Here is a 14847-nt window from a genome sequence, read left to right as displayed (position 1 = left end):
GGGGAGAAATCCTTAAAGGATTCATGTCCATTATCACAGAGCATGCACGAGGCTAAGAGGCAGCACTCTGGTAAGTGGCACAGAGGGAGCTCTGATCTGTTATACTACTTGATAACAAGCCTAATCCTGTTTTCCCAAAGGACCTTTCACCTGGTGGGTAACCCAGACCTTGTGCTGGCAGTGTCTATGACCAAAACAAGAAATGAAGTCTGTGGCTATCCAGTTGTTGTTCAGGTAAGATATATATATAGGCTAAGTTGTAATCATGGCCCTTTATTTCCAGTTAAGTAAAGCTCTATGCTTCCTTGTTGTGGAGAAAGATAATGGCTGTCATAGAAACCTATTTTGAATGCCATTGTTAAAATATTTACAATAGTCTGCCTAGATTTCAAATTCAACATGTTCGTGTAACTCTTAATTTAGTTTAATCCAACAGATGGTGATTGTGGGCTTGCTGCATGTCAGGAGCTATGCTAGTTACTTAAATCAAATCCAAGGGCAAGCACGAGAAATTATCCCAGTAGCATGCATGCAGTCTTAGTGGTGGGTACGGTCAAGAGAATAGCTATTAGAGGCACGTGTTTTAAGCTCAGTGATCGGGACATATGCAAGTCCCCTCCTACCTGGCGACTGGAGGGAAAGAGCATGATCAGAGTGGTCTTCCTGAAGGATGTAAACTCATCAATGCTAATTCTACTAAGATACTCATTTGAAATATGCTTAACATACTTTAGCAAATGCTTGTAGCAGCCAAATAGCTTTTAGAGACTCCAGAGAAATCTGGGTTTGTTTGAGTTTTGGGTAAAGATCTATAGAGTTCTTTTTTCATGTTTATCTGTCATCCTTACTTGTAACCAAAGACACTCCTAAATGGATATGTGTTTTTCCTTGTTAGGAAGGAAGAAAGTTTAGGAGCACCCCTGCTTTGAATTTTTCTATATCCTCCATAGTATTTATCATCCTTTTGTTGAACAGAATGTATTATCCCCAAAGTAAATTTGTTTTATTCCATGTTTTTAATAGCAACGAGGCAGCTTGTTTTGTAGGTCCTGAATCCATAATTGGGATATAACAATCTGGACAAATATCAAAGCTTAATTAAGTCTTCTATCCTGCTGATGACTATGGACTAAAAATTCGTTCTAGGAGACATCGTATCTATAACATCACATTCTTCCCTGTCAGGTGCCTCTTTGGCACGGGCCACAGTGAGATTCAAACCTCATGCAGATGCAAATTTTGTACCTTAATCAGTTTCATAAATTTGCAGATATTGACATTTTCCCCTAAGGTTCCCATTTTTAAGAAATAAGTATGATCTCAAAGTAATTTGTATTACCGTTCAAGATTTTTTCTTTGCTGATGTTTCATTTTTATTTCTTGAAGCAATCAGTTTGTGAGAAAATATTAAAGTTCATGTAAAATAATAAAAATGAGGCATGTTAGGTTAATGTTACTAGACCCCCCACTGTCTGTTCTTTGAAATATAGTTTTTGTTTTCCATGCCTCTGAGGGATGCTCTATTGTCTGACCCATTAAATCAATTCTTAAGACCCATTTATTTTCCTCTTTACTATCAATCTCTCCTTGGTAAAGTAAGTGCTATTCATTATAAAGTTCCTTGAGGTGTCATGATATGTTTAGTTGGAACTAACCTACTGGTTTAAATTCTCTAAAATTGAAACTACTCATTTCTTTACTTATGCTTGAGCCAAGTTTGTAATTAGAATAAATGTGCTGTTTCTGTTACATATAAAACTGCCTGTACTCATTTTTTTTTTTTAAAAAAACCTTCTCAATAACCAGGGAAACATAAATTAAAATAGCAACAAGACACATTTTTCATTTATTAAATTGATGATGTTTGGGCAAGAATGTGAGGCAAACAGACCATATCATACACTATTGGTGTAAGTATAAACTAGAATAACCTTTCTAGAAAGCGTCTTGATATGATAAAGCTTAATATGATGTCTCGTAATATTTAAAAATGATCATGTTATTTTATCAGCAATTGTACTTGAGGAGTTTGTTCTAAGGAATTTTTCATGGATTTACATAAAAATTTATTTATATGATTATTCATTGCTTTTTTTTTTATAATAAGGAAAATTTGAGAAACGATCTACGTGTTTACCTATTGGGGATTGATAAAATATCACTAAGATCAAATAGTATGTATCCTTTAAAAATGTTAGGAAAATGTTTATAGAATATTCTTCTTAAAAAAAACTAATGCAGTTACCAAATTTTGTGCATTTTGTGATTTCATTTTTGTAAATCAAAGGATGCATATTTATAAATACAAAAATGTTGCACATAGAATTATCAAATATAAATAATAGTTATTACTGCATAGTAGCATTATGAGTAATTATCTATACTTTCTGAATTTATGCAATAAAACTGTGACAGCTATCATCAAATCATAAACTTTCCTGTTTGACTCCATAATTTCTCCTTTTTTCAGAAATATAAACCATATAACAATGGAACGGCCAATCAAAAGTGGAATTTTGTGGAAAACATCAAAGCTTTTATGGCCTTTTATAGCACTGCACTGGATAAGGAGATCACAGCAGCAAATTATGCTGGTATTTGTACATCCTCTGTGATTAAAGGGGAAAACATTGATCAACCAGTAAGTGGTTATTTTCAACTAAGGATAAAAGAAAAATAGGGGGAAAATGGAGTAATTTAATATAGCTAGAACTTTTTTTCCCCCCTAGAAAACCTTATGTTCACACAAATTAAGCACCGACTCTGTGATTCTGGTTAGGAAACAATGAAGGAATATTGGTATTACCCTCTGCTTATATTGTTTCAATGGCTCCCTACCATCGGCACTACCTTTGGTCCATCATCAATTCACCAGCACTCTAGGGAGGATAATCACACATACTAGACTCCCACAGGTGTGCCTGCCACACTGGATGTCACTCGACTCCAGAAAGCATATTAAGATGCAAATGATTGTAAGTGACTTTAACTATATTACATTATAGCAACCATAGGTCTAAATTTGAATACCTATACTCTGATTTTTAGAGAAAATAATTTTTCAAATGTGGTCCTGTAGTTTTTATTAGTAAGGAATTTCTGCGTACTTTACAGATACCTGAGGTATTTGTGGGTCTGTATGTCAAACTGCCTTGCTTTTGTTGATTACTATTATTAGTTAATTTTATTTCATAGCCATCTTGTGACTTTTTGGCTATTTTCCCTACAGGACTTTAAAACTTGTTGCGTTTTAGTAAATCTAGACAAAATTTAGATAATTTTTGTTAACTTTGATTAACTTCCAGATAGTAATTGTAGAAGCGGAGTATGGGTTCATGGGGGATCACTATACTCTACTATTTTTGTATGATTGAAATATTTTATAATAAAAAAGGAAAGGAGACCTATAGTTAGGCCTCAATGATTTTAAAATTAGTGACTTTCTTTAACCATATAATCAAGATGTTCTTTTTATGTTAACCAAAATACAACTTCCCAGTTCCTAACAATTATTTGTCCTAAAAGATTATAATTTTACTTTCTCAATAGTTAAATGGTAGCCTATCTGATAGAAGTTAATATGATTAACCTGAAGAGTACAATAATATATCAAGTCTGAGATTCATAGATTAAGAACCCCTCCTGGGCCTGGGAGAAATTACTCATTGTACAAAGGCTCTAGGCCAGTGGTTAGTTCTTAACCTTTTTGGAGATACAGACTTCTTTGAGAGTTTCATGAAAATTATGGATATCCTTTTCCCCAAAAATGCATGTGTGTATACAAACACGTTTTGTGTAAGTTTTAGGGAGTTTATAAACTCCCCCTGAAATTCATTTTGGATGTAGGGTAAGAACTCCTTTCCTAGACCTCATCCTAAGGGATAGCTTAAAAAAGAAAACTAATATGAAGTAACTATGATAGCGACTGTATGTTACATACTGATCAATCTTAGTGATTTTCATATATGCTATCTCATTTAAATAATAAATATGATGAAGACACTGAATAATTTATTCACAATCACATTAGCTACTATACAATAGTTAATGGTCGTTATTGATCAGACTAACCCGCTGTAATAGACCATATATCTGTAAGGCCAAATGAACAGATCATGTTATTCATTTCAATAAATCAAGGAAAATTTTATGGAGAAAAGAATTAGTCAAATCAGTTGCCTGATATTCTGGACAGAATACCAGTGGCTGATTTACTGAACTTTTAAACTCTGTTTGCATTCTACAGGCATACTTAACCTGGGAACTCCCCAAATGTATTGCCTTTTTCTTTCCATCAGCAGTTTCAAAACAATATTAAATGTGAATGAATTAATCAAAGATCTAGTTTACACTGTGTCGCACCATTGCCAAAATAGAACAATTCAGAGATCATCAAACCTGTAGCACCACGGTCATGGGGATTGATGTTTCAATGAAAAAATACATTTTCTGGATACTTTTCAATGGGCTTCTTTAGTATAATAAGGAAAATAATTGGCATGCAATTCGTCATGAAGTACATGCTTTTCTATAGAAATGATTCTGCCCATAATATTCATTCAATTCCATCTAAGCAGGGATATTTTAATGTTCTGCCTTTCAGTAATGTGTAGAAAAATGGAAACTGTATGTGCATATAGAGAAATCCGTAGTGGAATTTAAGAATTACATCTTCAAAAGCATCATCTAAGTGTTGGCTTTGAATTAAGGTAGCTCTACCTACTCGAAGGGAGTAGTTGAAGAAATAGGAGTAAGGTAAAAAAAAAAAACCAAGAACTTGGAGTCAGAAGTCAGTTTTATATTTCAATTCTGCCGTGTTCTACTCAAGTATTCTTAGATGGAAACTCCCTTTCTGAGCTCTTGTTTTCTCATCTGTAAATTGAGTGAGAATGATAATAACTCTGGCTGTACTTAACTTTTAGCTTTGTGAGGACCAAAGCAAATTAGAGAGTCTATATAAAAGTACTTTAAAATTTTATTATGGAAATTTTCATACATAGAATAGTATAGTATAAAATACTATATCTTAGTATATACTATTCTATACTAAAAATAGAAATAGTATAATGAAAAAATAGAATAGTATAATGAATCTGATATACTTTTCATCCAAATTCAACTATTATCAAGGTTTTGCAATCTTTACAAACCCCAGACATGATACGATTTTCTTACATAATCATTATACCATTATGACATCTAGCAAAATTAACAATAATCCTTTGGCTATCAATCAAGTACCCTGTTCTTAATCAAATTTTCTAGGTTCTTCTAAAAAATTCTTCTTATGATTAGTTGATGTGAGTCAGGATTCAAGCAAGGTCCTTATATGATATTTGGTTGTAGACTCTAGAATTGTCCTATAGAATGCCCCTTATTTGGATTTGTCTGTTTACTTCCTACGGCATTTTTAAATTTGTTACTCTCGCCCCTATGATTCCTGTAAAAGGAATTTAACACTAGAGTTGTGATTAGATTTATGATCAACATTTTTTGACAAGAATCATCATGGGTTTATGGTATATTTCATATTGATCACTTATGCAGGAATACAATGTCTAGATTTCCCATTTTTAGTGATAATGGGTATCAGTGGGCATGATTAGAACCTAAACTCACACTTAACAAATCTCCCAATGACCTTTTCATCTAGTGTCACTCTTCAGTGATCTTTGCCTAAATCAATTATTTCACTAGGAGTTTCAAAAGTGTCAATTTTATCTATCATTTCCCCCAACATTTATTAGCTGAACTTTTAATATAGGGAAGAACTTCAACGAGGTTCATCCTCTTCAACTAGGTATTTGACTACCCAAAAATATGGTTTGTAAGGGATGGTAGGATAAATGTTAATTCTTTCTATCCACTCACTTATCTATTGTGGTATAATAAACCACCTGAACCGGTCGGTTAAACCAAGAACCACTTTTTTAACTCTGTGTGCCAAAAATTTGAGCTGGGCTCAGTGGGGCCACTCTGCTGGTCTTACCCAGTGTTAGTAATGTGACCCAAATATGAGGTCATCTGGTGGTATGCCAGTAGTTTGGTGGTTCTGTGGGACTGGATGGTTAAAGATGGTTTCCCTTACATGTCTGGGGATTAGCAGGCTGTTAGCTGGGGGCCTTGGTTCTCCTCAAGGCTTCTTACGTAGGCTAGCTCAAGTTTGTTCACATTGTAGTCTCAGGGTTCCCATTGAAGCCAAAAGAACAACCTCCAATGTGCAAGCTTGTCTTACACATCTGTTTGCCTCCCGTTTCCTAATGCTACATTGGCCAAAGCAAGTCACAATGTCTTGCTCAGATTCAAGGAAAGGACAAGAGAAAGATTTCTTGTTTGGGGGAGCAACAAAGTCACATTTCAGAAGGACATGCAAACCAGGATGGGATGGTTTTCTTGTGGCCATCTCTGCAAATAATCGGCCACACTTTCTAATGGCCAGGCTTCCGAGTTATAAATTGGTGCCAGTTTACTTATAAGCATTTTTAACATCATGATGAGCTCATGGGACTTTATATTTTTAAGCATATCCAAAGTGTTTTGGTTATCGTTCTTTTTGTTGTTCCCAAATTGTCCCACTTGGGCCAGTGGAGGCTCCTTCATGTTGTTGGTTCTTGTGTCTTTTAAACTGATTTCTTTACTCTTGGATGGTTTCTCTTCTTTCCAGGCACCAACAGACATCACTTGGTCACCTTACGTATTTCTTGCCCCAAATCTGGAACTGGCCATTCCTCCAGGAATCCCTGATCCTTGACATAAGTTATACTCATCGATGTTGAATTGTCATTGCCTCTAGCCTTTTTCAGTCAACAGAATTTGGAAGTGTGTTTTTTAAAAATATGTAATTATTAGGGAGCAAAACGATGCATTCATGTTGAGATTTCAAATTTAGCATTTGGGGATTATAAAAGTGCTCTATTTGTATTGTAAAGTATTCTACAAAAATGCTATCATACTTTACATGTGCGTACATAAAACCATCTTTGTTCCCTTTTTTAGGGATACTATTATGTCTCACTCACTGGAAAGGACAAAACAACGCTCTGCTTAGCATGTGGACGATCCCTGAGAGCAGAGAAGGGGCTGAAGCCATTGCTTCCAGGGCTACCATTCTTCTGTGCCTCAGGCTCCAAGACCCGGAAGCCGTCCTCACGAGGGCCTTTCAAGGTCATCAGTGTGGCAAAGGTGTGTAATGACCTGAGCTCTGCTAATACATGTGTGGCATCACTTGGAAACTTCGATGCATTCATTATCCACCTTGCACTCAAGTTCATCTCCACTCATCCAGTTCATCTTCCTCTGATGCACCTTTACCATTCCACCTGCATTGATTTCCTCTTCCCCATTGTAATTTAAAATACATTGTCTATTAATAGTTCGATACACTCTCTGAAGTTAATTGGGCACTTCTGCGGCTTTAATCACCTACTAACACCTTCCACTGCTCTCTGTGTTGCTTTTAGATGAGGAAGTAACTGCAAATCTTTACTTAGTTAGCAGCTTTTCTGCCTACATTCACAGGACAAACTTCTTTTTACTAGTACGGAACATTTCAGGGGAAATTTGACGTCTCGTTAATGGCTGGTCAGGTTGGGTGCCTGAGTTCATGCATCCATGTCTAATACTATTTATAGCTCATGGAGAGAAAAAAAAAATCTCTGCCACTTTCCTGTGATCTTAATTTAAAATGGCACCATTTAAGAAGTTTAGAGTAGGACGTGCTACCGGGATCTTACACACCTATATAAAAAGGAGCAATTTCTAAGGGAAGCTTCCAATTTGGTGTGCTCTCCAGGACTCGGTCTCTCCATTTCCAGATCTTTCTCCTCGTTCTCCTAAACTGGATCCACAGTGCAGGGTGGGAGGGGTTAGAGGGGATAGGAACAGTTGTAATAAACATTAAGTGCAATAGTAACTCTGAAGGTGAAAGTCAGTCAGTCCTCCGGGGAAGTCTGAAGGCATTTGGCTTTGCTTTAGTGATGGTGGGGTTAAGGAGGTGCTGGTGCGCTGATTGGAAAGACTCCCCAGTGTTAAAGCATCTCAGACAGAGTTTTTCCTTCAAAACAGCATCCTGAGTAGGGATGGAAAGGGAAAGGTGAAGCGTGGTGTTCACCACCCTCATTAGCACGGAGATTAGGACTGCACGCATTCCCCTCCCCATTCATCACTATCTGCCACCACATCCTCAAGTTAAAGATGAAGAGATTATCTGTAGTGCCAGCATCCCATTACTTCAAGGCCAGGCTTTCTCTGGCCCTGGCATCCTTCTCCCCCAACTCCTGTCACAGGAGAAGGCTGAGTAGAAAACAGAAGGCCAGAAACACAAGCCAGAGGCCGACAGTCACCTAGAGACTCAGTGACAGGGCGGGGAAGAGAACAGAGTTCCGACCCCATGTTCTTCCCACTGTGGTACCCAATACCTATAGCATGTGGAATGAACATCTCAAAATTCAGATACCACAGACAGGTGCATGCGAATATTTATTAAATTAAGAGACTGAAATACACCAAAATAACAAAAACTAAAAGAAAAAGCTTGAGTAGACCTCTGTGCTTTTTTGTTTTTGTTTTTTTTTAATCAGGCTGATTTATCTTCTTATGAGGCTGAGAAAACACTAAGTTATTATGAAGAACGTCTATTATCTTTACGGATGAAGACCTGCACGCAAGTCCTATCTCGTAGTGGTACGGCAGCTACGCACCAGCAGGCGGTGAAAATAATTGCATACAAAAATGGAGATGGATATCGAAATGGGAAGTTAATTGTGGCTGGAACATTCCCCACAGTAAGTGGCTATCACTTAAACGTTCCTTGCATCCTCCGAGGTAATGATAATAGTGATTCTTCTGACAAGAAAAAAGCAATGGGATTGAATGATAAATGTCCCTGGCCAGTTTCACCAATTTAGGCTGATGAGATCAAGATCTCTGTTTTCTTAAAGATATTCTTTTTTATTGTATTTCTTTGGATACAGACTTAGAAAAATGAGAAACCAGAATATGGTTTTTTAGATTGGCTCCAGAGCAAAGATACATAGAAGCAGGGGGAAAACAAAGCTACCAGATTTTCTACACTTGTGTGATAGAGAGAATGCTCCCCCCCTTTTATTTTGCCTTCCTTCCCGTTCCAGCTTCAAGTTGTATGTCATCTGAATATTCTAAGAGATGCCACCTCATTTATCATTTGGAAAATCTGAGCACTTATTTGCTGACAGGTTGTTTCATTTCATTCTCAAATCGAAGAAGCAAGAGTTGCGTTAAGAAGGAACATGTGGTTTCTGTCGGAGAGGCTGCTCCGTGCAGGAAGGAAGGAGAGCTCAAAATGTCCAGACCCAGCTTTGTCCCTGCTTTGCTTGGCGATTATCTTAACTATACATTCTGGCCAGTGCCAGTAACAGCATATTTTATAAGCAACATTAAATATGATATGGGCTTACCCTGGACACTTCCTTGTAAACACACACATACACACCCCCTCGTTCGCTCACCTTTTTGGTTGACTACAAGTAGCCTTTTTGTTAAGATATTGTTAAGTGAACTAAGCAAATCACAAAAGTTAGCAATTCCAAGATTCACCCTGAGCTCCACAGCTGGCTTCTGTAGTCTTGGACAAAATGTTAACATTTCAGCCTGTTTTCCTATCTGCGAAATGGAGGTAATAATATGTGTTAGTGTGGGTTTGAAAGTCAACTACTCATTTGTTTTAAAGCAGTTCATCAAAACGAGTGTTACAATTTTATACCTTATAAAGCAACAAAATTGAAAGAGGGTCTCTAAGTTGAACACTGCTTAGGAAATAAATACTCTGATGATAAAATGTATTAACATACAGCATCTGCTGTGTTAAATTTTTGGAGCAAATTTTCACAGTTTGAGTGGACTAATTTTGTGAGATTATGTAGGACAGTCTGATACCAAAAATTGTCTCTAATCAAAGATCAAGTCAGGAGTTATTTAGCTTTCTATTTTCCCAAATTAATGGATTTTTCTCAAATTTCTAAAATAATAAGCTTTTCACGATTATTCCCAGCCCTATCACTTTGTCTCAACAGTTCCTTACAATCTGTGTTATTTAGCTTCTTACAGAATGCACGGAGCAACTTGGTCTCCCCAGAGCAGCCTCCAAAGTATATGTCGAAGATGGGACCACGATCCTCTCCTTACGTGATTTGGTTTTATGGGCACTAGAAGAATCTTTTATCCAGAGAAACACTGAGAAACAAAAGAAAGAGGCAGTCCCAGTTCGAACAAAGGAGACAACAATTAAAAGTATGAAAGGTTGGTTACATTCTATAGGATTTAGCTGATTCTACTTATTTTTCATCATAAAAAATTTACATGTGATTCTGTGACTCAGTCACCCCTTCTAGAATTACAAAATCATAGGAAGCTGCTCTCATGTGAGATTCTCAGATAGTTTTTACCTTGCTGAATGAGAAGAAAAAGCTAAAAAATAATGTAATTTTGGTTTCAGCACCAAAACAATAAATAAAGTGCCTCGAATTTATAAAATATGTTTGACAATTTAGCTACTTCATGTAACATGAGCAGCTCTTGTTGTAAAATTTAAAACCAAAACGAACCGGAGACCAGTTAAGAAGGTGGGGCTGGATCAATGCAAATCTCTTTCTATTATTTGAAGAGAAGATGTCCTCTCTATACCCCTGCCCACTAGTTGCCCTTACCTGCCCCTGCCCATCCCACTGCTCCCAGAGCACCAATGAAAGGACCTGCGGTGCCATTCCTAACACACTGCATTATAATTATCTGTTTACATTTTTGTGTGTCTCATCGAACTACGTACAAGTTGAGGGCAGGACTGTGTCCCCAGCAACAGTTTGTTAAACACAAATGAGTCTTAACTGACAGTGATTCAGCAGAGTGATCTCAGCTTTCCACTGTTGTACTGAGAGTCGCTCTCTACCTGGTTATAGCATCAGATCCCACAGGTTAAGAGCTCAGTCGCATAAGACTGCTCCCTGCTCCATCCCCCACTTCGGATGTCCAGACCTGTTTCTGACCAATTGGCTTAAATTGGAAATTCCCATGATTCCTTCTTTCAGTTTGATTAATTTGCTAGAGCAGCTCACAGAACTCAAGGAAAAGGTCTACTTACTGTCTACTGGTTTATTATAAAAGGATATGATAAAGGATACAGATAAGCATCCAGGTGGAAGAGATGAGTAGGGCAAGGTGTGTGGGAAGGGGCACAGAACTTCTTTGCTCTCTCCAAGCCCACTACTCTCCTACCATCTCCATGCATTCACCAATCCAGAGGGGCTCCAAACCCTGTACTTTTGGTATTTTTATGGATATTTCATCATGTAAGTATGATTGTTCACTAATTCCATTTCCAGCGTCTCTCCCTTCTCTGGAGAATAAAGGGTAGGGTGGAAAATTCCAAGGTTCTTATCATGGCTTGGTCTTTCTGGTGACCAGCTTTTATCCAGGAGTCTGCCAAAAGTCATCTCATTAGAAAACAAGATACTGCTATCATCCAGGAAATTCCAAAGGATTTAGGAGCTCTGCATCAGGAACCAGGATCAAAGACAAAATATTATTATAAAAGATGCTCCTGGTACTCTTATCATTTAGAAAATGACCAGAATTTTAGAAGCTCTCTGCCAGGAACTTAGGGCAGAGACCAATATATATATTTTCTGTTATTTCACAATGATGTTATTTGTCCTGTTTTCTAATGAGTTTTTAAAAATAATTATGTCAACATTTAATTCCTAGCTAATCATTAAAGCATATAGTTTGGCCTTTACTTGGCATATAGAATATCTGATCTCTAGGTTCTGGAAGATTACAATCTCAAAGGCTCTTCTTTCAAATTGTTACTTAAAACTTGACTGGAAGTAACGTTATTCATGCTGGAGTACTAAAAAGGTATGGCCATCCCTTCCCCTCTATAATCTAGAGGTTATCCTTGAATCAGGCTGGTCCATTAGCGGGTTGCCCCCTTTTACTGAATCGTTGCTTGTGTTATGCCATCAGTTTGCATTGAGGAACTTGAAAAAAACAGGCATCAGTCAGAAACTCAGTATCATGTTTGCGGTGGAGATAGTGGTTAAGGGCACAGGCTCTGGAGGCATATGGCCTAGGTTCTAATCCTAACTCTGCCACTACCTAGCTATGTGATTAAACCTCAGTTACTTTGTAAAAGAGGAATGGACCTACCTCAGAGTATCATTTTGAGACTTGCCTGTATGCAGGTAATGTATGCAGAGGTCTTAATGAAATGCCCAGCATGTTGTAAGTTCTCATTATTGTTCATTTCTATTATAGGGTACTGTTTGCTACCTCACAAATAACCCCCTTATGAAGACCCTGAAATAAATTTCTCTCAGATCTCAGGACCAAGAAAGTTGTATCTTCTGCAGAATTTCTCTCTCTGTGTGGGCCATGTGAACCTTGAAATTGTGTTTTCTTCTTTGCTTGGGCTACTATAATGCTCAGAACCCAAACTGTGCTTTAACTCTATGAAAATGAAAATGAAAATGAAAAGTATGGCTTTCATGTCCATTCAATAACAAAATACTTACCTAGCATTTTTTGGATGCTCGTCCAATTAAATAGACCAAACACCATTTATTCTAAGCACTTTCATTTTTTTTCTTTTAATTTTCCCAACAGCAGAATGAGATAGATACATTGTTCATTTAAAAGATGAAGACACTGAAGCATTTTATCTCTGGCTTTACTCTATTGCTATACTTCTTTCCTCCTGTCCTTAGTTTTCTTATTCTCTATTTTATTCCTCTTCGGAGTAGGTATTTTAGTAAGCCACCTCAGATTTCTTTCATAACTAGTAAAGCATAAGAAAGGAATTTAAAAGTATATTTACCATCAGATTAGTTTAAATTATTTGGTTGCATATGAAGTTTCTGATCATATTTATGTATTAGCATCTGGTTTAGGTATTACCTGTTTAAATCAAGTCATTAATGAGAAAGGAAATATTTTGAATAAACAAATTCAGGAGGCAAATTTATTCATTATTCATTGTGCATTGGTCAATGTGCCATTTGTTTCCTAGAAAACCCAAGAATGAAAGTGAACACCAAATTGTTTCCAAAGTCTGTGACATCTGATAGTTTGGATGGTATAGATAAGTCTTTGCTTACTCTTGTCCTCAGAAATCCCATTGCCATCTGGGTATCTTGCGGTGAAGCATTTCTATCTCCGAAGGGTAAGTTTTTTGTTTTTGCTTGTTTTCAAACAAGTGTATAAAGGAGAGAGAAATAAATTTTGTGTCACCATAAGAAAAGAATTAAGTGTGTATAATGCCAACAAAATAACATTACATTTATGCAAAGAACAGGAGGTCCATCAATTAACATGTGCACAAGGAGAGCTATACTCTTGTATTTGCTCAGTTGCCTGTTTTTTCTTACTGGAATGGAGTATTCTGCATGGAAAAATGTCTAATTTAGTTGATAAAGAGATCCTTGGTCTATAAGACTGAGAATAATGGTATACATTAGAAAATAACAAATGAGTTTAATTCACACCGAAGACGACCTGTCTGCACATTTTCATTTTTAAGAATTGCACCCTTTAGGCAGTAGGTGGATGTTTAAAAAATGAATGGTTCCAAGCCAGGCTTTCATCACCTCCAAATAGTTTGTGGAAGTGGAAAATGAAATATGGCTATTGCATATGGTAAATCTATATAATAAAACAGCACTGTTCTTCTTCCCCCCCTTCTCCATTCCATAAAGAAATGCCTTAAGCCCTGTCATCTTTCAAATGAGGTTTCTTTTAATGACCCTTACCTTTTAATTACTTATTTCTAATTGAATCTATTTCTTGGAGCAGAAAGTTCTTTATAAATTATTGGCTTGCATGATAAATTACTGTTGATAATACAATGCAAGATAAAATATCACGTATTTTTTCTAGCTTTGCAGAAAGCAGAAAAATTAGAAAAACGGAACTGGCTAAAAAAGGACAAAATTTTGGCTGATCTAGACACCATGAAACACAAAATGAGACAGTTAAAAGGTCAGTATGAACTAAATCAAGTATCACCATGTTTAATTCTAAATGTAACCCCAATTTGCCAGAAGTTTTTTCCTACTATTAGATACCAGATGCTTAACTGAGTACTATAAATATTGTGTCACAAAAGTCACTTGAGCAAGTCTAAAACCTAATAATACATCTTTCAGTACTGATTTTATATTTGTAACTTTTATATTTAAATTAATACCATATGAATTATATGTAAATTTTTAAAATTAGGAGGGTGCCTGGGTCATGTAACCCCTATGTTGGGATTGAAACAGTCTCTGAACTAACATTTTGTGGGCTTTGAAATTAGTCCTTAAACAAAACTCTTGGTCCATTCCTTGGGTATTGCTGGGGAAGTTTGGGGGTTGTTTTTTGTGTTTGTTTGTTTTGTTGTTGTTGTTTTTTAAAGATTTGTTTATTTATTTGAGAGAGTGTGAGCAGGTGCACAGGGTAGGGGCAGAGGGAGAGGGAGAGAGTCTTTTTTTGTTTGTTTATTTGAGAGAGAGAGAGAGAGAGAAAGTGAGCATGAGCTGAGGAGGGGCAAAGGGTGAGGGAGAAGTGGAGTCCTTGCTGAGCAGAGATCCTGATGCTCCATGCGGACCCTGGCATCATGACCTGAGCCGAAGGCAGACTTAAGAGACTGAGCCACTCAGGCGCCCCTGTTTATGTTATAGTCTGAGTGAGAAAGTACTGAATTTTTCAAAGGTCAATATTAATATCTCAGAAGGGTTTCTTCATGTTAGGCAGCATAAGATATGCTATTCATAGTCAAAGTAATCAATTGGCAATACTTGTTCTCCTCTTTCATTCTCTTTGTCACAGAATCTTAGG

The 14847-nt window shown here is 36.7% G+C and overlaps 1 protein-coding gene across 1 annotated transcript in view; it reads left to right on the top strand.

The window, feature by feature from the left end:
* Positions 1-14847, top strand: part of DCDC1 (doublecortin domain containing 1) — a 415749-nt gene that overhangs the window by 382922 nt on the left and 17980 nt on the right. Inside the window, exons 28-34 of the mRNA XM_057317241.1 lie at positions 141-234; positions 2471-2641; positions 6997-7182; positions 8580-8783; positions 10074-10266; positions 13040-13192; positions 13906-14007. Of these exons, the coding sequence (XP_057173224.1) occupies positions 141-234; positions 2471-2641; positions 6997-7182; positions 8580-8783; positions 10074-10266; positions 13040-13192; positions 13906-14007 (1103 nt within the window). The remainder of the gene's footprint in view (positions 1-140; positions 235-2470; positions 2642-6996; positions 7183-8579; positions 8784-10073; positions 10267-13039; positions 13193-13905; positions 14008-14847) is intronic.

Source organism: Ursus arctos, unplaced genomic scaffold (genome assembly GCF_023065955.2).
Source record: "Ursus arctos isolate Adak ecotype North America unplaced genomic scaffold, UrsArc2.0 scaffold_23, whole genome shotgun sequence".
Taxonomy (NCBI): Eukaryota; Metazoa; Chordata; class Mammalia; order Carnivora; family Ursidae; genus Ursus; species Ursus arctos.
Note: the sequence above shows the minus strand (reverse complement) of the source record. Positions and strands in the feature narration are given on the sequence as shown.